Raw genomic sequence first — 23,527 nt, forward strand, 5'->3', positions numbered from 1 at the left:
ACTCTGTTCAAGAAAGAGAGGATATGGCTAGGGTTTCTATTAGAGTATGAGTAATTTTATTTGTTATTATCACTACATATTATAATGAAGAGGAATGTTTGTTTCATTATTTTCTTTTATGCTTGCAGTTGATCTAGGGTGTGTTTGAATGGGCTTCTGTTAAAAACACAGCAAAACAACACCGCTTGAAGTTGATTTGTTGCTTTTATTTCAGAAAATGCTGAATTCTGAATAATTCTATGTGCGGACGAGTTAAAGCATAAATGGCACTGCTCACATCACTGATGTGTGCATTTTGAAAACAGGCGTCAAGAGAAAATCCAAAACAGTATTGGAGTATTTAATTTTCCAGAAACTCAAGTGGTGCATAGTCCTGGTCTTTCTTTGCAAGTACAGATTTGAGAAAAGGGACAACTCTGAAAAGATTAATGTGGAAATCTCTGGATGTCCATGTCGATGTTGCAGGATGACTGTGGCACACCTTTTCGGTTCCCCAGCTGACCAATGCAACCTGTAAAAAAAAAAAATAAAAAAAAATAAGAACGCTTGGTTATTTAACACATTTAACAAGAATTACATTAACATATTTATTGTAATGGATATTTTCCAAAAGCTGACAGTTGTGATCTACTGCTGCTGTACGATCAACAAGTTCTTTTCCTTCATCTCTAAAAAATAAAAGCAAAGTACCTGATTCAGATTTCAGTCATTTCCCCTCCTATCCAGGTTGAAGCAGTTGTACACTGCTAATCGTTTTACTGTTTGTGTTTTCTCCCCAACAATCATAGGGTTGTGTATTGCAAATCCTGTCAGCTCACCAACATGTGGCAACTCACACCAACGAAATCTTTGCTCACTACCCACTCTACTTGCTAGATTTGCCTTCATTCAAGTTGAACGGTTGCTGTTTTGATACCTGTGTTCAAAACTGGACATTCAGGGATCTATGCAAGCAAAGAGCACTGGGAGCAGTTTATGGCAGGAGATAACAGCCAAATTTAAAATTTAAAATGTTTCTTTAATTGCACCTGATATGTTGCAGCTTACCTGTATTGTGCGATGTTGAAAGTTTTTAAACACAGCACCTCCAGAGTCACCTGTACCAAGAAACACAGAAATATATACAAAAAAATAGCCTCAGTCGCTCATCTGCACCACTGTTGCTGTGTTGGAGTACAAAATTTTATATTAAAGATGAAACATACCCGGACACGAAATGTGATCTCTGAAAGGTTCCTGACCACCGGTGCATATGAAGTTATCTGTCACAGCTTCCATCAGTGTTTCCTGTGTTATGCCACCTACACCTACTGCTTGTCTGATGCATTCGTATCTCTGCATTGAAGAGTTGGAAGAAGAACTGAAGCTCAAACTGAGTTTTAGGTTTTGGGTAAAGAATAAAGAACACAGGTACATACATACAGGTGTGCAACACAGCTCACCAATATAAAACTTACATTATCTCCAAGCTTGGCATGAACATCTTTTATGTCTTTCAGAGTCCTCCCCTTGTTTCTCAGGAAATTGAGTCGTTCAAGATGATTCTTTAACAGAAGTTTCTCTATAGATGATAGACACACAAAAATACAGTCAAGCCTCTCTGCAGCCTATATTGCCCTTGCAGTCGCGAGGGCAATAGTTATTAACAAATTAAAATATTTGTCCAATTATTATTATTTATTATAATAAATAAAATAATAATAAATATAATATTATTATATTTATTATTAATAAAGCAGTTATTAACAAATTTTTATTCACATAAGGCAAAGTTTCTGCAGGAGGGCACAGCAAAGCCACAAAAACATACTGAAGCCAGTGGAAACGACTCTACTTCCAAGATAGAATACTGATTAGGTGGTATTACTGCCTTGATGACACCCACTTCTACTCCCAGATTGTGCTGTCTCGTGTCTTCCAGCGTAATATCATGAAGCAGATGCATGAAGGATAGGTTGATGGACATTTTGGAGTAGAACACATTGTGGCTTGGCTGCAGACCCAATACCGTATTTTTCGGACTATAAGTCACTCTGGAGTATAAGTCGCACCAGCCAAAAAATGAATAATAAAGAAGAAAAAACATATATAAGTCGCACTGGACTATAAGTTGCATTTTTTGGGGGGGGGTATTTGATAGAATCCGAGACCCAGAGAAGACATTCCATCTTGAAAGGCAATTTAAAATAATTTAAAATAATAATGGATTAAAGAACAGGCCGAACACGGTTACACCTACGTTATGCTAACGTAACACATTCAGCTACATGATGCACAACGAACTGAGTACGTGTTTGGTATGTTAACGTAACATTAACAGTTATTCAGATAACCATAGCATAAAGAACATACTAACAAGTTCACCAAACCATCAATTCATTGAATTCTTCATCCTCTGTGTCACTTCTAAACAACTCCGCACACTCCGTAGGCAGACGAAGCGCCGCTTCCTCTTCTGCGTTGCTTTCGTCAGACTCATCGTCAGTTGCAGCTCCAATTATTCCGGCCTTTCTGAATCCCGACAGGTTGGTTTCGGTTGTCACTGAAGCCCATGTTTTGTTGATATATCCAATGACTTACAGGAAAGTTGGGTGGCGCAGTCTCCCAGTTGCCATGAAGCTGTGCTTTCCATCCATCATCCACTGCTCCCACAGGTTACGCAAGACTGCCTTAACGCTCCGGTTCACGGAGATGTCAAGTGGCTGGAGTATTTTGGTTAATGTGCTAATAATTTCACATATAAGTCGCTCAGGAGTATACGTCACACCCCCGGCCAAACTATGAAAAAAAGTGCGACTTATAGTCTGGAAAATACGGTACTTCTGGTACCAGATGAGGGAGGACGTCTCCCTCTGGTGTACCCGCTGTGCATCCAAGGCCAGGCCTCATTAAACACCACAAGCAGCAATGGGCACTGTTCGTGTTGGAGCCCCAACGGAGCGCATTGCCCTGGACATTATGGGCCCATTAAATGAGACAGATTGTCACAACATATACGTGCTTATCATACAGGATTATTTCACCAAATTGGTTGAAGCCGTTCCCCTGCCCATGTCACAAGCTGACTCGTTTATATAATCTGTCCCACTCTGGCCAGGAAAGATAATCAATTCATGGGCAGTGTTGCACCGGGAAGGAGGTCAATGGCACAATCGTAGGGCCGATGAGGTGGGAGAGAGAGGGCCCTTTCTTTGCTAAAAACCTCCCGGAGGTCACGATAGTCCCAGGGAACTCCATTTAGGTCAGGGGTCACCTCAGCGTGAAGAGGAGAGTGGGCATTGACAGGGGTAACAGCGGAGCGTAAGCATCATGAGTGGCAAAACAAACTCTAACCTTCAACCTGTTTTTTGGCCCAGCCAGGGGTATCCTAAGAGGACAGGGGTGTCTGCAGAGAAGACCAAAAAGGTCAGCACTTCCCTATGATTACCAGAAATAACCAAATATACCAGCACTGTCTGATGCGTGATTGTGGCAAAAATGTGACCATTGAGAGCCCTGGCGGAGATGGGTGAGGTTAGCAGGTGCATGGAAATGTTTGACTGGTTAGCAAACTATGTATCTAAAAAAATTTGTTCAGCCCCAGAATCGACCAATACGCATAGGGGAAATGTCACCTGCCCATGACAAATCATGGCTGGAAACAGCAGCCAGGGAGACGCTGAAGGAGGGGTTCCACCCACCAGCATGGAATAGCTGACACAGGAACGGGTGAGGTTGCCATGGCCTCCTGGTGGCGTTTAACACTCTCACCACTCCTAGGCCGATTATCAGTCTATCTTGAGGGCTAGAGAAACCAAAGCCTCAAATGATGTAGGCTCATCCCATGATACAAGCTGGTCCTTCATCTGATCTGATAGGGCCTTTCAAGATGATTTCTGCACCGCCTTAATAAGTGCTCCATCACACAGTGAACTGCCTTTTTCTCTTTAGTGGCACTGAGACTCCTTCGCTACTGCCTGAGTGAGACCAGAGAAAATGATGAAGGCACAGTTTGTACGGTGTTGTGCAACTATAATATAATGCCTGCTGCTCCAACAGACAGTGGTGTCTTGTCTGTGGCTTCCACTGCCAGAAGCAAGGGCGTTAACCCCGAGGTACTCGACCCTGGAGCAGAGGAAATCTGCTCACAGCTTTCAGACCATGGTCAGAAAGCTGTGCGCAGGAAAGTTTAACACAGCCTACGGTCTGTTTAGGCAACATCACCCAGCTCTATAAAATTATAGTCTGTTGTGTGATGGAATGATATAGCATGTAGGTAGAGTTATATCACACCTTGTGACTCGCATGTTTGATCCACCAAATGTAGAGCAGCACTGGTCTGCAAGGTGCAAGGTATGCAAATGGGTCTGAAAAAAACAGTTCATGGGGCTTTAAGGCGTGTTTTATCAACAAATCCCTGAACAGGACTGTGGTACATTATCACAGCATGATGTCTTACCTCACATCAGTGGAGATTTGAACATATTCCTCCAGTTCAATGAGAGCCACATCATAGTCATAAAACTCTGTAATGCCTATGTGATTTTTAGCAGTAACATTGTAGTTTGGGTGAAGAATTAGAGCTTTTGCTTTTTTAACTGAAAAAAAAAGAAAGAAATCATGTGTATTAATATTAATGCGATTACAAGAGATTAGAAGTACAGGCAAACTAGTTCAGTAGTGAGTTGACATCAGCATATTTATCTATAGTAAATATTAAATAGGCTATAATGTCTGGACAAACATTTTGATTACTTTTGCCTCGCCCGTCATTAATTTCAATGGTCACTTCCGCAGGTAACAATCCATATACACAGTGAGCAGCAGTCAAGACAAACTCAGGGGCCACAAGAGAACCCATGCATTTCTCTGGGTAGCCTTTAACCTTAAATTTGAAATAAAAAACATATAATATACTTTAGATTAAACATGCAAAGACTGAGATTTGTATGTTCAAACACATTTCTCTGCTGAGTTAAATGAAACTGAAACTCTCACCTTGGCATGAACCAGCGCCATCCATGGGTGCATTTTCCTCATGAGGGCATCGCTGGGTTCCTGATACTCTTTGTGAAGTCCACAGAGACCTTCGACCTCAGCTTCATCTGTATGAAAAATAAGTACGTAATAATTAAAAATAGCTAATCCAATCTTGTTCACATAGACAGTATAATACATGTATACAGTTTCTAGGTCAGAAAAATAAAGTTAATTGGGAAGTGCCTTAAACCTACATCCTGTTGGAAAGCTATCAGATGACGATAGCTGCAGCCTTGATCTCTGTAAACACTTTCCTGCTGATTTTATGGGCTCTGCCACTCATTTGAGGTCAAAATGACTGAAACATTAAATCTGTGGTACGAAGATTTAAGATCTGTGCACTAAGCCTCGCGCTCGTCGACTAATGAGTTATAAATCACAAATTGATATTTGAAAACCAAGAATATTTCCTCTATGATTGTTTTATTTTTAGTTAGTATTCCAAGTTCACAAAGACATTTTGCATGGTTTTGATTTTTATTTTTCAAAAGTCTAATTTTTACTTTGGTCACACCCAGTTTCAGTTTTTAGATTAGTTTGAGTTAATTACAATAACCTTGCTTGGCTTCCTCAGTAAACACTTTCCTGATGAGTCATTTTAAAGTGCTGTTGAATACAACATAACGTCTATTTTGTAAAATACGATGCATGTTACAGTCAGAAAGGGCAAAATAACATGTGCCTACCTAATGACTCAGTGAGCATGTAGCTTTACAGTAAGATCTTTGTTTTTATGATTTCTAATTTTGTTCTTGTTGGATTAAAAAACTTATTTTTTGTAACTCAGTTCTAGTAGTTCGTAGTAGGACCCTTATTGTATCTGTACAGCAAAGACTCAGCATCAAACATTAAACATTAGGCTACATTAAATTTGGATTTCAGTATCTTGAACCCATTACATTACATTAAACTACATTACACAGGTCCAGTGGGATACATGATCATATTTCTATCACTGTTACATCAGTGGTGTCAGGCTAGATAAAGAGTAATCGTTCTGATCTCAGGTACTTTAGGAAACGAGAGAACCATGCAGGTCTCTGGTTACGATCATTTGTCTCCCTTGTGTTTATTAGTGCTGGATGAAGAATGTCAGGCTGAATGCAAACACATAAATCCACTCATAGCTGAATTTACAAACAGACAGGCCTTCATGGTTCATTTCAAACACAACATACCGATCATTTCATCAAAAGTCTCTTGTAGATTTTCTAAGTCCTTCAATCTGAAATAATGGTGCTCTCCAGTTCCTGCCGTGAGGGGCATTAGTTCATGATCAAAGATTTCATCCCCAATGCCAAAGATATAAATGTCTGTAACAGAATGAAACACAACATGACCACTTTTCTTTCTTTGATATGTTAAAGGGCACATGCATTAAAGCCTGCAACAAGGCACTATTGTACAGTAGCCGTCAAAAGTTTGGACACAGCTTCTAATTCTGTGATTATTGATTATTCTAAAAATGTCTGCATTGTAGATTAATACTAAAGTCATCCAAACTATGAAGAAATATATATGGAATTATTTGGTACACAAAAAAGTGTTAAACAAACCAGAATATGTTTTATATTTTAGATTATTCAATTAGGCACCATCTTGGCATTTTCTCAGTCAGCTTCATGAGGTAGTGACCTGGAATGGCTTTCAGTTAACAGCCGTGCCTGTCAAGAGTTAATTTAATAAATGTATTGCCCTCCTAATGTGTTTGAGACCATCAGTTGTGTTGTTAAGGGGTAGAGTTGGTATATAGTCAATAGTCCTATTTGAGTAATGTTCTAATCCATATTATGGCAAGAAATACTCAGCTAAGAAAAGAAAAAAGGACAGTCCATCATTACTCTAAGAAATGAAGGTCAGTCAATCTGAAAAATTTTAAGAACTTTGAAAGTCTCCTCAAGTGCAGTCACAAAGACCATCAAATGATGGCTCTCATCGGGACCGCCCCATTAAAGGAAGACCAAGAGTTCCCTCTGCTGCACAGGATAAGTTCATCAGTTACCAGCCACAGAAACCGCAAGTTAACAGCACCCCAGATAAGAGCCCACCTAAATGCTTCACAGAGTTCAAGCAGCACACACATCTCAACATCAACTGCTCATAGAAGACTGTCTAAATCTGGACTTTATGGTGGAATTGCTGTAAAGAAGCCACTTATAAGGAAGAACAACAAGAGGAAGAGAATGGCTTGGGCCAAGGAACACAAGGAATGGACATTAGACCAGAGGAAATCTGTCCTTTGGTCTGATGAGTCCAAATTTGAGATTTTTGGTTCCAAACACCATGTTTTTGGAAGATGCAGAAAGAGTGAGTGGATGGTTCCTGCATGTGTAGTTCCCACCGTGAAGTATGGAGGAGGAAGTGTGATGTATGGGGGAGCTTTGCTGGTGACACTGATGGTGATTTATCCCAAATCCAAGGCACACTTAACCAGCATGGCTACCACAGCATTCTGCAGCCACATGCCATCCTGTCTGGCTTGTGCTTAGTGGGACCATCATTTGTTTTTCAACCCCAGACACACCTCCAGGCAGTGTAAGGGCTATTTGACCAAGAAAGAGGGTGATGGAGTGTTGCGTCACATGACCTGGCCTCCACAATCATATGATCTAAACCCCATTGAGATAAGTTGGATTGCAGAGTGAAGGCAAAGCAGTCAACAAGTGCTCAGCACCTCTGGGAACTCATTCAATACTGCTGGAAAACCATTTGTGTGATTACCCCATGAAGCTGAGTGTAAAAAGCTGTAATCAAAGCAAAAGGTGCCGACTTTGAAGAATCTAAAATCTGAAACATTATTTGCTTTGTTTAACTCTTTTAAGTTTACTGCATGATTCCTTGTGTGTTTCCTCAAAGTCTGGATGACTTCAGTATTAAATTAGAATGTGGAAAAAGAAATAAAATAAAAACATTGAATGAAAAGGTGTGTCCAAACTTTTAACTGGAATTGTATATCAATAAAACATGTCTATTAGGAAGGATCGAGGTTGAATAATGAAAGTGCATTTAAAAATAAAAAAGTTCACAAATCAGACAGAAAACTCACCAAGATAGTCTTCTCTGGCTCCAACCTCGTTCATGTACACCATGTTTTTAATTTTTGCCACAGTGGGTGCTGGTGAACCGCCCATGTTAAATCCACCTGCAGTGGGAAAACAGTGTGTTAGCATGATGTAAGTCACTGACAAAACCTAAAAAGAATGTGATGGCTATTTTCTTATGGAACTCCTAGCAGAAACGTAAAGAAGCATGATCTCCCAAATTTCAAGTCAAATCTAGAGCCAGCCTGAATAATTACATTCATAATCTTCCTGCAGTGAGCGAAATTGTCATCTTCACTGCTCAAACAACTCCATTAACCCCATGAGGTCAAATTCATCATTAGTAATATGTAACCAATTATGAATTTTTTTCTGTGACTGATGAAACTTGTGAGAACATCTTTCCAAAGTCAAACATCACATATTTTAAGGTATTATAAAAGCCAAAAATCACATATTGTGATAGCATTAATTGAGACGTTGGGCTACTTCTTATTGTTGATGATGACTTAATCCTTATGGGTATCAAAAGGCTGGAAATACCATCTGTAAAAACAATGATGGCATGACGATGCTCCTTAAAACCCTCCACTCCAGTTTGTTGCTTTATGAAAGACATTTTCTCCCAGAACTTCTCGAAGACAATGTTCAGATTTGTTCCAGTGTTTCTGTCTTTGAGCACAAACAAGCACACAAAACACACATTACTTATCTTATTATTAGGAACAAACTGAGTAGTAAAAAAGTACAATAACAGTGTCTCTGTGCTTTACTCACCACCAACTACAAATTCTTCTAATTTAGATTTGACATCTGGTGGTTTTTCATCCAAAAAGTCAATGATGTTGACAATTTCATAGAGCTCAGAGGAGAAGAAGATGATTTCATAGTTTGGAGTCACGCTAAAGGATGAAATCTGTTGGTACATAAAGAAATCAGTTACATACAAAGTGGATGATCTCACATGAACTTTTGACACAATGTAGTGAACACATGTAAACTTAATGCAACACCTCCTTACATTTCAGACTGCTTATGGTTGTTATTTTGTTTAGTAATTGATTCATAAATCAGAAGAAAGTGCATCCTGTACTGAGCATTGACAACAAGCCAAAGGACTCATGCCAAGAAGCATCAGTCACGATTATGAATTGTAATACATAATGAAATTTACTTCTAATGGGCTGCTGTGCTGGCAGGAAGAGTGGACGAGATTTAGTGTGTATGTTATGTGCACATGATGGCAGATGTGCTGCTTAAAGTGTGTCAGTGTAAAAAGCTTCACATATGCGTACACATATTTAAATACACAGCTAAACCTTTCACTGTCTAGATGGCAGCAATAATAACTAATTAAACTCTAGCCAATCATTTTATCAAGTAACTGATTAAATGTTCCAACTAATATATTTCTAACATGTTTTAACAACTCAGCATATATATTGCCAGCATCCATCAACAGCTGTCTGTAGCTTCACCTCATGGACACCCTCAGACCTCTAAACTGAGCCCACAATTTGCAATCCTAGTATAACTCTAGTCCAAGTACAATATTGCTGACGGTTTGGAAGTTCAGGACTTGTAGCACGGAAAGAGTACTGTGGCAGATTACCACTATGAACTATATAAACTATATTATAAACTCTGCGTGTCTGTGTTTGTTTCTCACCTTTGTAATAAGTTTTACGATAGCATCTCTGGATTTATTGACATCTGTCTCCTTGATGCTCCCAGAAATATCCACACCAATGTAAATGTTTAGTGTCCCATTTTTTGAAATCCTGATTCTTCTCTCCCCCTGTATGTCATCTGAACAACAAAAGATACTGCATAAAGTCAAAGCACTGTCACTCTTGATAGATTATTATACAGACAGCAGTTGTATTATTGCATTATATGGAGGAGTTGGTTTAAATGGAGTTAACTAAAAAGAAGCACACATTATTATATTAACATTGATTCTCTCATTACACAATCAGTCATCATCACAATTTGTTTTGGGTTCAAGAATCAAGAATCAAGAATCAAGAATGCCTTTATTAGTCCCACAAATGGGGAAATTGCAGTTAACAGAACATCCATCCAAGACAAAAACATAACACAGACAGGGGGGGGGGACAGATGTCTGAGGTCATGCAACCGTTTCTCAACGGCGCTACCTTTAGCAGAGAGACAGAAAGAGATACATTGGGATAGTTAGGTTCAAAAAATCATCTCATACTGTGTTCATAAAGAACACCTTACGAGGTTCCAAAAAACACCTCAGCAAAAAGCATATTGCACATATAAAGCCGGGATAGCAGTATGGTGGGTAGGGTCAGGGTCAGGAGGGGACGCAGACGGAGACGAGAGGGTGGGGGCATTGTGGAGCCCAGCTGCCAGCTCCCAGGCAAACAGTTTGCTGATAGTGATGGAAGTTTCATCAGCAGCCTTGGTACACCAGATCCAGCTTCACAAATCACAGAGAGGGCTGAGGGGGATAGCGGGTTTTTTGTTATGTAAATATGCCTAACCAGCAAAACTCTCTGGTAACTTTGTTAAGTACCTCTTCAACTGCTCGTTAACACAAATATCTAAATCAGCCAATTACATGGCAGCAACTCAGTGCATTTAGTCATTAGACATGGTTCAAGTATTTCAGAAACTGCTGATCTACTGGGATTTTCTTGCACAACCATCTCTGGTCAAAAATTGAGAAATTATCCAGTGAGCAGCAGGGTAAAAATGCCTTGTTGAGATCAGAGGAGAATGGTCAGACTGCTTCAAGCTGACAGGAAGGCAACAGTAACTTGGACAGCCATTCATTACAGCCAAAGTAGGCACCTCTGAACACACAATGTGTCCAAACCTTGAAGCAGATGGGCTACAGCAGCAGACGACCACACTGTGTGCCACTCCTGTTAACTAAGAACAGAAAACTGAGGCTGCAGTTCACACAGATGCAACAATTGGACAACAGAAGATTGGAAAAACATCACCTGGTCTGATGAGTCTTAAATTCTGCTGCAACATTTGAGTGGTAGGGTCTGACGTAAACAACATGAATTCATCCTGCTTTGTATTAATGGTTCAGGCTGCTGGTGGTGAGCTTTTAACAGATTTGGGACCCTTAGTAATGACTGTGCATCTTTTAAATGCCACAGTGTTCCTATGCCCATTCCTTTTATGACCACAGTGTACCCATCTTCTTCTTTTTTTTTGACCAGCATCCAGACCCCTAAACAAGGACAAAGAGAGTATCAGAAACCAAATCAGTCAGTGTGGTGAGTCCAAACATCAGAGCACAGGATGGCAACAAGAAACCAAGTGTCAGCAACCTGCATTAAAGACCAAGAAGCAGTGGAAACCCCCATGCCAGGGCAGAACCATGCAGGAAGGTCTACATCAGTGTCTGAGGCCCTCTACAAAGCCAACAGAGGCCAAGAGCACAACCTGGTCCCACCCAGGCAGAATGGGCACCCAGAAAAGGAGCCCAAAGCACCACACGAGCCAAGGGACAGTGAGCAGACCCAAGGCCCAGGAGGCACAACAGCCAGGACAACCCGGGCGCCCAGGCCCAGCCCCAGCAGCACAGGACAACCCAGCCCACAGGACAACCACCCAAGCCCTCCACACCCACTGCCCCCGCCACCCCCTGACAGAGTGAAGGGCACCCACCCCGCCCCAGAGAGCCAGGCACAGGGGCAGGGCACCAGGCCCGCAGGGCAGAGGACAAGCCTGCACCGCACGGGCACACGTGGTGAGGGGGAGGGAAGCAGATAAACAGAGAGATTGTGGGGCAGGGGAGAGAAAGAGGAGGAGCCACATAGCCCAGCCAGCAAGACCTATCAACCCCAACCCATCCTCGAGCCGCACTGTCCCCAAAACCCACATCACCCCCACCCCGCCCACAGATACAAAAATGGGGCAAGCCCAGAGGACCCACCCAAGGATCCCCAGAGAGGCAGAAATCACAGCGAGGGGACAGGGCTGAGAGCGTGAAGGGCAAGGCAGTTTTAAGAACTGATCAAGGGCGAGAAGGAAGCTAGAGACCGTCAGGAGGCGGAGCAACCGAGGAGAGTAAGTAAGTAAGTAAGTAAATAAGTAAAACTTTATTTATATAGCACCTTTCACAGATAAAATCACAAAGTGCTTTACAATGTGCAAGTAAAATAAATAACAGTAGCTGATAAGACAAAGTAAAACATTTAACTAAATGAATGAAATGAATGAAAGTGCCTTAAGCTGCTTTTTAAAAGAATCAACAGGGGGCCATGGGGCCATGGGGAGGAGTCACATCTGCTATGTACATGGCCAGGCCTCACTCAAAGACACCACAGACAACCCCCTCAACCCTCTCTCAACCCCAGGAAAGGTCTCCCCATCCATCAACACCCCACGCCACCAAGCCCGGGCAGCACAGCCCTGAGTCCACCCAACAGGCCCAACCGCCCCACCCCCGATCGGCACCCCAGGCCAGGGGGGAGCACCCCCGCCCCCCAAGGGGAGCCAGGGGCGAGAGAGGGCACCCAGAGTGCAGACCGCCCCCCACCCCAGGGCCAGCCAGGGCACTCCGACAGCCCTGGCCCGGACCCCCCAGAGGTCCAGGCCCAAACAGGGCCCCACAGCGCCCAGAACCCCACCACCCAATCGCCCATACCCCCCCAGGCAGAACGGGTCGACCATACAGCCCCCATCGGAACATGAATCCCCCATGAATCCTAAAGAATAGAAAGCCCAATTCATTCATGCTGGGACCCCTTGAGTGATCAGTTTCTGTCTGCAAACAGGGGGGAAAGAAAACAACAAAATGCTCCTGATCCTGTAGCTGCAACACAGATTAGAAAAGTTAATAACTCAAAACACACAAAGGTTATCAAAAATGCCAGTAGTGATAATGTCAACCATACACTTTATTAATAATAATAATAATAATAATATACTTAGCAATGTACATTATGGTATTCACTGACAGGCAAAAATCAGGATTCTAGAGTTAATGAATGGAGACCATGTTTCAATAAAATGTTTCATTCTGTTTTTTAGTGAGGCAGATACTCTTTCCATTGATGTGTGCTCAATCAGGAGATTTAACCAGTGGTTAATATTAAGCGATTGTTTATCTTTCCAGTTAGCAAGTATTGTTTTCTTTGCAATGACTAAAGCTGTGAGTGTAACTTTAGCTTGCTTGGTTGGAAGATTGGTTGAAGTTATTTACCCTAGCAAGCACAAATGAGGAGATAATGGGATTCTGCAGCCCAAGATAGAGGAAAGTTTTTGTGTGACTTCAAGGCAGAAGTTCTGGACCGGTGAGCAGAGCCACAGTGCATGAAAATAAGTGTCTGTAGTGTTTTGAGTACACTGAGTACAAATCTCAGACTCTGAGAAGTCCATTTTATTCAGCATGTTCTGTGTGATATAGGTTCTATGTAAAATTTTGTATTGAATGAGTTGTAAATTGCTATTTTTTGTCATTGAAAATGTATTTTTACAAATCTGAGTCCAATAATCAGGATCTAAAGACAGTGGAAAGTCTTTTTCCCATTTGGAGATGGGTAAACTAGTGTACCCATCTTCTGATGGCAGCTTCCAGCAGGATAACACACCAGGTCACAAAGCTCACATCATGTCAAACTGGTTTTGTGAGCATGACAATGAGTTCACTGTACTCATAATGCCTCCACAGTCTCAATCCAATAGAGCACCTTTGGAATGTGGTGGAGAGGTGCAGCCAACAAAAGTGCAGTAACTGTGTGACGCTATCATGTTAATATGGACCAAATTCTCTGAGGAATGTTTCAAGCACTTTGCTGAATCTGTGCCATGAAAAATTAAGGAAGCTCTGAGTGCAAAAGGACATCCATCCCAGTACTAGCAAGGTGTACCTAATATAGTGTCCAGTGAGTTGACCAATAAGTGATAATCAGATTGAGTTAGAACTTACCAGTGGACTCTAAAGTGGTTAGGGTCTCTTTAATTGAACTGCCAAATGCCTTTGAAATCTCCAGCGGCGTGTCAAAGGTGTGTTTGTCTGCAAGAAGTAAATCTGCAATATAATACTATAGATAGCATTTATAGGTGGGAAGCTGGTGAGGGATCATGTCCTTGTCACTGGACACGTGAGTCGCTCAGTGTGCATCTGTGTGCTTAAACAGCCAGTAAGTCACCGCAGGACATGTTCCATCACTGGTGTCCCACCACTGAGGCTTTATATATGGGTTAAAATGCAAGAACAGAGATTGGCTAAGAAGATGACAGAGTGTTAACAGCATGTGCAGGTATCGTTCTTACAGTAGCACTGAGGCTCTTCACCAGTCCACTGGCCGTTCTCCTGGCACACTCTTTCTTTGGAGCCCACCAAAAACAGGTTGCTATTGCAGATGTATCTCACTGTGTCATCAATTCCAAATATGTTTCCATCTCTTGAGGCACCAGGTGGGATACCAGGATCAGCACAATGATCCCCAGCTTTGGTAAGAAATAAAAAACGCAAAGGATAATTCATAAAATTGCCTCAAAAGATTCTGTGTCTCATATCTGAAAAAAGAGAAGACAAACGTGATGGGTCCTTAAGTAGTATACAAATACAATATTTAAATATTCTTTACAAATGGAAGGTCTGAATTTCAAATAAAGTACCTACTCAAGAGAAAGAGCACAATAGGGTTACAAAAAGAAACAACAATAAAACCCCCAAAACATAATTTATATATTCTTCATGTTGTGAGTTTTCATGTAAGTTTAAGAGCTCAGTGTGACTGCCTTTAACATCGCTCTTGTAATAATCTGTTATTGTATATATTTGCATGTTTGTGTTCACTTGTATACTGAATATCAGTTGTGTTTGTTTGTTTCTTTACTTGTTACATTGTTGTTTGTTGTATTTGCTGTACTTTTCACTGCTCTTTTGGCCAGGTCTCTATTGAAAAAGAGATTTTAATCTCAGCGAGACTTTTACCAGGATAAAAAAAAGGATAATCAAATTCCTAATCTGTGAAGTATAACAGCTCCCCCAAAATAATATTTCCTGTCTAAAAATGTGTAATAATATTGTTTTTAAAAATACCAGGATGAAATCTAGATCAAACTAGATCACTGTATGGGACTTACAGTCATGGCTGCAGATTGGGGTCGAGCCGCTCCACTTCCCATTTTTTAAGCACACACGTCTGGCTGAGCCTCGCATTTTGTAACCAGAGTAGCACTCATATGTGGTCTCATTGTCCACAAAGTACCTTTCCTGAGGGGGCGAGACATTTCCGTACTCCAGCACATTGGGGTCTGGGCATTCAACCACTGTGAAACAAAACCCTGGTTACTATGTTGTTACCAAGCAGTGTGAAGCAAGCGAGAAACATTGTTGCCACTCACGCCTGCATTTCTGAGGTCGAAATTTTCTGGGTCGTGGTCTCCAGCTGCCATCATGTTGACACAAACGAGTCCTTTCAGGGTATGGATAGTAGTCCTCGGGACAGTGGTAGACCAAAATGCTGCCAGTCTCCAGGTTATCGCTTAGTGTGTAATTCCCTCTTTGAATATGCAAATTCTCCTCTGTGCAATCACATCGTACCCCAATTCCTTAAAAACAAGTCCACAGTACCCAGAAGTTAAAATGTTAAAATCTTCTCATCGCAAGAAGCTTATTCCATGTTTTACTTTGTGAAATAATGTTTGTATTTCAAGTATTATTAATTTTATATTATGAATCTATGTATGATCTTATTCACATGAAGAACAGACCAGAAATAGAAAAGGCATAAAATATGATAAGGAATAAAGCAGGAAAAATGTATATAAATGTGACCCCCATGAGTTTAACAAAGAAGGCGATGGGATTTAAAAATGATGTTTTTAAAAAATGCAATTCCTCGAAGGAGGACGAGCGAAATAAATGAGACGATGTGGCTAAATCAACATGTTTAGAATTTTGTTATTTGTGTGAGAGGAATTCGGAGGAGCTGAATTTGATGTGTTTGGTCGGGATTTTCTCCGGTAAGTTTTTTTTTTTACTCCTCTTTGTTTGTGTTTGTAGATGAAAACACAACACTGTAGGAAATACTGCGTAGAGGATTTGAATGTGAAATTTTATTGTTTCAGATAAATTCTGGTTACTCTACTAGCCAATAACAGGATAAACATGTTAAAGTTTTGTGAAGGCTTGAATAACATGTAAGATTGATAAGAGAATATGAGACTGAGATATTGCTCATTGCTAACTGCATAGTAAGAAAATTCTACATTAACTGACAATCAAATTGTAAAATATGCAGGTTGGTTTTATGACTATGTCGGTTTCTGAGAGAGGATGCCTGCAGAGCCACTGTGAACAGGAGGCACAACGATGGTCGCTGCAGTGGTGTGTGGAGGAGTGAAGGATTTGTCCCATGGATTTGGAAGCGCACAGTTCTCCACTTGGATAACAGATGAGCTTAAGCAGATATCAAATAGGAGGCCCGAACTGAACTAAAACTGTGCAGCTGACTTACAGACATTCTTAAACTAACTAAACTAACACCACGCGGATGACTGACAAATACTTTTGACTGAACTGAACCAAATATTTCCATTGAGGAACCTGCATAAAGTTGCTTCCATAAGCAAGGATAAAAAGAACTGACAAGCTGAAACATTACTACTGAGGTAGAACTTTAATTAAAGGGTGGACAATTTTATTTATCAATTCAGGTTTTGGTTATTATTTCATAAGAGTGCTTAACAGAAAGGGATAAGCTCTAAGTGGATTTATGTTATTTTAAAAGAGTATTGGAAAAAACAGACAGAAAAGTTGTTTTCTTTGTTTTTAATTTTTGCTTAGTAAATTTATTTTGTCTACATCTTTAAGAGTGTAACCCTCCTTTTACTCAAATTCTCCTGTCAGTTGTATTTATTTATTTATTTTGACACAATACCTGACACAATACAATGACCTCATAATGAGAACAAAAAATTATTTCACTCTAAGAACAGCAAGCAGGCAGGAAAATCTGCACAAAAACTGATGATTAGAAGGATTATCTACACCTAATTTTTGTAAAATATCCAGTTATCTTTATTATTATTTAATAAACATTTTAAAATGTTTGAACATTGATCAATTTTCTTATCTTTGTCATGAAAACCCAGTTTGATGCAGTGTGTAAACTTAAATACAAGACATACAACATTATTGGAAATTTAAAATTGTATATAATAAAAACAATAAATAAAATTAAAACTAAATGCATCTTACCCATCCAAAGAGTACATGAAAGTGCAGCAAGCCAACCGCAGTGGATAGAAAATCCCATTTTGATGCTTAAACTGGAGAACAGTTTAAAAATGAAAGTGTAGGAGTTGTTGATTTATTTCAGAATGCACAGTGATGTTTAGAGCGAGGGAGTGGGCAAAGACCATCCTGGTACTTATTAACTTTATGGCCAGGAAAAGAAGATCAATACATGTGTGTCACGGAAAACACTAAAACAAATCCCATAATTGCATTTTTATGAATTACTATATTACAACTGTTTCCTCAGAAAGCTGGAACATGATCTGCAGTGATTATCTGTAAGTTTTGCTTTGTTTTTAATACATGATGATGTCAGCAAGAACAAATGGTCTTTTGGTTTGATACTCAAAAATAAATAAATCAATAAATAAATATTCTAGAGCATCTACCTACCTGATTAATTAGTAATAAATATTTGCTATAAAAAGTGTCTGTATCTTTCAGAAAAAAAGATGGAGAGTGCTTTGTCACTCTGTGAAAAACTAGTTTAACAAATGAAGAGTACATACGGCACGAAGCCAAAAACTGATACTGAATAGCTGCAATCTTTGACCCTTCAGCTGGTCCTCCATTAAAGACACACACACTTGTGTCAGTGTAGCTTTACAATCCAAATGATATCTTCTTCAGGGAAGACTCTGCTTATGTCATCAAAACAATGCCAAACTTCACTGTGCATGTAGCAAAAGAGTGCTGAAGACATTTGGTGCAGTATTAAACAACAAACACATAGCAGCTGAAGCAAGAAATGGAAAGAAATTCATGTTCGGTGTTTTGGTAACTGATCTTCTCAGTTCCCAGTCATTAATCATCTATGCCTACAGTTTAGTTAAAATGAGAGGGGAAACAACACAGTCATAAATTTAACCCTGAACTTTTTGACCTGTGCTCTTTTTATTTAGTTTATAGTTTTGTAGATAACAGCATTCTTATTTACTAAATGAAAAAGTACAAATGTAGGCTGTGCGTTAATTTTTGGTTTGTGTTGTGTCTCCTGACCTTAAGTAAGTTTGTTTGATTCAGGATTGCCCGTAATGTGTACGCTGTCACACTGTTGCAAAACTTTCCCAAAAGTACCAGGCCTGCTTAGTAACACATTGATCAAGTTATTGATTAAAAACTTTGTTGTACCTCTGGTTCCATCTGACTTTGAGCTTGTTTTGTACAAAACAGACAGATACTTTTTTTTAAAAAAATTGTTTATTTTACTTTAATTTATTGTTTGTTTTGCAAATTTACAGGCCAAATAAACTAACAGAATAATTACTTTTACATAAAAAAACAAAACAAAACAAAGACAGAATGCATTTTTTGCAAATCTCATCAACCCACATTTTATTCACAATAGAACATAGATAACATGTCAAATGTTTAAACTAAGAAAATGTACCATTTTAAGAATAATATTGTCATTTTGAATTTGATGGCTGCAACACGCCTCAAAAAGTTGGGACAGGTGCAACAAAAACTAGAAAAGTAAGTGGTACTAAAAAGAAACAGCTGTAGGAACATGTTGCACCTAATTAGGTTAAATTACAACAGGTAAATAACATGATTGGCTATAAAAACAGTTTCTCAGAAGTAAAGATGGGCAAAAATTCACAAATCTGCAAATAACTGCATCTACACATTGTAGAACAATTTCAGAGTAATGTCTGTTGAGACTGTGAATATCTAATTATCTACTGTACATAATATCATCAAAAGATTCAGAAAATCTGGAGAAATCTCTGTGCGCAAGGGACAAAGCTGAAAATCTGTGTTGGATGCCTGTGATCTCTGGGCCCTGAGGTAGCCCTGCATTGAAAATAGGCATGATTCTGTCATGAAATCACTGCATGGGCTCAGGAACACTTGTACAAATATTTGTCTGTGAACACAGTTCACTGTGCCATCCACAAATGCAGGTTAAAGCTCTATCATATAGCGCCAAATCACAGCAGTTGCCTCAATATGTATTATATTGTATGGTAAAGACCCTACAATAATTACAGAGAAAACCCAACAGTCAGAACGACCCCCTATGAGCAAGCACTTGGCGACAGTGGGAAGGAAAATCTCCCTTTTAAAAGGAAGAAACCTCCAGTAGAACCAGGCTCAGGGAGGGGCAGTCATCTGCTGTGACTGGTTGGGGCTGAGGGGAGAGACAGGACAAAAGACATGTTGTGGAACAGAGCCAAAGATTAATAATAATTAATAATCAATCAATCAATCAATCAATCAATCAATCCATCCATCCATCCATCAATCCATCCATCCATCCATCCATCCATCCATCCATCCATCCATCCATCCTCCCTCTTCCGCTTGTCTGGGGCCAGGTCGCGGGGGCAGGAGCCTAAGCAGAGAAGCCCAGGCTTCCCTCTCCCCAGCCATCTCCACTAGCTCATCCGGAGGGACCCCAAGGCGTTCCCAGGCCAGCCGAGAGATATAATCTCCCCAGCATGTGCTGGGTCTACCCCGGGGTCTCCTCCCAGTGGGACATGCCCAGAACACCTCACCCAAGAGGCGCACAGGCGGCATCCTAATCAGATACCCGAGCCACCTCAACAGGCTCATTTCAATGTGGAGGAGCAGCGGCTCTACTCTGAGCCCCTCCCGGATGGCCGCACTCTTCACCCTATCTCTAAGAGAGAGGCCAGCTACCTTTTGAAGGAAACTCATTTCTGCCGCTGGTATTCGCGATCTTATTCTTTCGGTCACTACCCAAAGCTCATGACCATAGCTGAGGGTAGGAATGTAGATTGACTGGTAAATTGAAAGCTTCGCTTTTACACTCAACTCCCTCTTCACCATGACAGACCGGTGCAGCATCCGCATCACTGCAGAAGCAGCCCCGATCTGTCTGTTGATCTCCCTTCTCCCATCACTCGTGAACAAGACCCCAAGATACTTGAACTCCTCCACTTGGGGCAGAAACTCGCCCCTGAGCAGGAGAAGGCACTCCACCCTTTTCCTGCTGAAGATCATGGCCTCAGACTTAGAGGTGTTGATTCTCATGCCAGCTGCTTGACACTATGCCGTGAACCGTTCCACTGCGAGCTGAAGGCCACCACCTGATGAAGCCAACAGGACCGCATCATCTGCAAAGAGCAGAGATGAGACTCTGAGGCCACCAAAGAAGAAGCCTTCCCCTACCTGGCTACACCTAGAAATTCTGTCCATAAAAATTATGAACAGAATCGGTGACAATGGGCAGCCCTGGCGGAGTCCAACACCCATAGGAAACAAGTCCAACTTATTGCCCACTATATGAGCCAAACTCTTACTGCGGTCGTACAGAGACTATATGGCCTGCAACAACGGGCCAGACACCCCATACTCCAGCAGGACCTCCCACAGGATACCCCGAGGGACACTGTCAAATGCCTTCTCCAAGTCCACAAAACACATGTAGACTGGTTGGGCAAACTCCCATGCACACTTGAACACCCTTGAGAGGACAAAGAGCTGGTCCAGTGTTCCACGACTAGGATGAAAACCGCATTGTTCCTCTTGGATACAAGGTTTGACTAACGAGTGGACCCTCCTTTCCAGCACCCGGTATAGACCTTACCGGGGAGGCTGAGGAGTGTGATCCCCTGAAAGTTGGAGCACACCCTCCGGTCTCCCTTCTTGAAGATGGGGACCACCACCCCGGTCTGCCAGTCCAGTGGCACTGCCCCAGATTGCCACGCAATGTTGCAGAGGAATGTCAACAAGACAGCCCTACAACATCCAGAGCCTTCAGGAACTCAGGGCGGATCTCATCCACCCAAGGGGCCCTGCCACCAAGGAGTTGTTTAACCACCTCAGTGACCTCACCCCTGGTAATAGGTGAGTCATCCCTCTGCTTCCACTACAGAAGGTGTGTCAGTGGGATTCAGGAGGTCCTCAAAGTATTCCTTCCACCGTCCAACTATAGCCTCAGTTGAGGTCAGCAGCACCCCACCCGTACTATAAACCGTGTGAGTGGAGCACCACTTTCCCCTCCTGAGTTGCCTAACGGTTTGCCAGAATCGCTTTGATGTTGTCCAAAAGACTTTTTCCATAGCCTCACCGAACTCCTCCCACACCTGAGTTTTTGTTTCAGCCACTGCCCGAGTCGCATTCCGCTTGGCCTGCCAATACCTATCAGCTGCCTCCAGAGTCCCACAGGCTAACCAAGCCCGATAAGACTCCTTCTTCAGCTTGATGGCTCCCTTCACTTCCGGTGACCACTGTCTGGTTCAGGGGCTACCACCACGACAGGCAACAACCACTTTGCAGCCACAGCTCTGAGCAGCAGCCTCAACGATGGAGGTGCGGCACATGGTCCATTCGGACTCAATGTCCTCAGCCTCCCTCGGAATGCTGTTGAAGTTCTGCTGGAGGTGGGAGTTGAAGATCTTGCGGACTAGGGCTTCTGCCAGGCGTTTCCAGCGCACCCTCACAACACTTTTAGGTGTGCAGGGTCTGTCCAGCATCTTCACCCGCCATCTGATCTAACTCAGCACCAGGTGGTGATTAGTTGACAGCTCAGGTCCTCTCTTCACCGAGTGTCCAGAACATACAGCCAGAGATCTGGTGATACGATTACAAAATCATCATCATCAGTTATTACATTAGGTTAATAATAACTAATGATTAAATACAGAGTGAAGTATAAACAGAGTAAAAAGAGGTGAATGAAAAAGAAACATCCAGTGCATCAGCAGCCTAGGTCTATAGCAACATAACTAAGGTATAATTCAGGGTCACCTGATCCAGCTCAACTATAAGCTTTATCAAAAAGGAAAGTTTTAAGCCTAATCTTAAAAATAGAGAGGGTGTCTATCTCCTGAATCTAAATTGGGAGCTGGTTCCACAGAAGAGTGCTGAAGGCTCTGCCTACCATTCTACTCTTAAAGGCCTTCACACACCGCACACGTTGCGGAAAAAAAATCACAAAAATTTTGAATCTTTTGGATGCAAACTTGTCGTGTAACCTACATACACACTGAAAGCATTGCGTTTTTGCGAATAAATCATCCTCATAAAACACACTATGAAAGAAATGCCCACTGGCATCCTGAAATATGTGTGAAAATGGCCGTAATGCAGCTTCAACTCCTGGATCAAACCATGAAATTTTCCCTGCTGCTGCTTCCTCATGTGAATTGGATGACGTCAGAATCTGTGTTTCTTCCTTCTTTTGTTTAGAAACATCAGGAACTCATTACATTATTGTTTGATGTCTATTGCATTTTTTCACAGAGGATTCAAGGATTCAAGGATTTTTATTTGCCATTTGTGCATGGACCAAGGTCTAGACACATTGGAATTTTTTGTGCAGGGCTCTCTCGTAGTCAACCAAGTATAAAAAAATAGACCAATAAGTGTAAAATATAGAACAATAGAAATTAAAAATATCAATAGCAGAATATTAAACAATATATACAACAGAATATTAAACTATATACAACATTAAGAGGCAGAAAGTATAAAAGTAAATATTATAAATTATGGGGCACTGTACAAAGGATGGTGATATGCACGGAGAAGACAGTGGTTGGTGACAGAAATAAATAATAATAATAATAATAATAAATAGACTTGTACAGAGAGAGAGACAGGGATTCTGTGGGAGTATTGCACTGGTAGGATTATTTCACTGATAATTGCACATGTAAGTAAAGTGAGGTAGTGAAAAAAAGTGTTCATTTTTGCTTTGCCATCAGACTGACTGTGGCAGGGAAGAAGCTGTTGTAGAAGCGAGTTCTGTGTGTAATGATACTGTCCGCTCTGCTGTGTCTCAGTTTGTACTTGCAGCATTTGTGTCTGAGCAGAGAGTGAGCTGGGTAGAGTGGGTCTCTGATGATTCCCTCTGCTCTTCTCTGACAGCGCTGCACGTACATGGAGTCCATGGATGGAAGGTTTGTCCCTGTGATCCTCTCTGCAGTTTTTATGACTCTTTGCAGAGCCTTCCTCTCTGTCTGTGTGGTGTTTCCATACCAGACAGTGATGCCTGCAGTGAGGATGCTCTCTATCAGTCCTCTGTAGGCTTGGGTTGGTTAAGTCCAGCTTTCCTGAGCAGCCTGATGAAGTAGAGCCTTTGCTGGGCTTTTTTCACTGTGGCTGTGGTGTTGTGTGTCCAGCTCAGGTCAGATTAAACCTGCAGTCCCAGGAATCTGTAGCTGTCAGCCCGCTCTACCTCAGTCCCTCTGATGAAAAGAGTCTGTAGAGGGGGGGGTTCTTCCTGAAGTCCAGGATTATTTCTTTG

The 23,527-nt window shown here is 41.4% G+C and overlaps 1 protein-coding gene across 1 annotated transcript; it reads right to left on the bottom strand.

Moving 5' to 3' along the window:
• Positions 1-185: 185 nt before the first annotated feature.
• On the bottom strand, positions 186-17,403 carry LOC115792068 (complement factor B-like). Its single transcript, XM_030746442.1, has 18 exons — positions 17,269-17,403; positions 15,411-15,617; positions 15,150-15,335; positions 14,331-14,507; positions 13,984-14,070; positions 9,730-9,869; positions 8,838-8,976; positions 8,604-8,732; positions 8,066-8,161; positions 6,198-6,332; positions 4,978-5,084; positions 4,735-4,864; positions 4,439-4,577; positions 4,273-4,346; positions 1,458-1,561; positions 1,206-1,335; positions 1,048-1,097; positions 186-511 (listed from the first exon to the last, which is right to left on the bottom strand). Exons 1-18 carry the CDS (start codon positions 17,324-17,326, stop codon positions 341-343), a joined length of 2,259 nt encoding a protein of 752 aa, XP_030602302.1. The 5' UTR covers positions 17,327-17,403; the 3' UTR covers positions 186-340.
• Positions 17,404-23,527: the final 6,124 nt, after the last annotated feature.

This window comes from Archocentrus centrarchus, chromosome 14 (assembly GCF_007364275.1).
Source record: "Archocentrus centrarchus isolate MPI-CPG fArcCen1 chromosome 14, fArcCen1, whole genome shotgun sequence".
Lineage (NCBI taxonomy): Eukaryota > Metazoa > Chordata > Actinopteri > Cichliformes > Cichlidae > Archocentrus > Archocentrus centrarchus.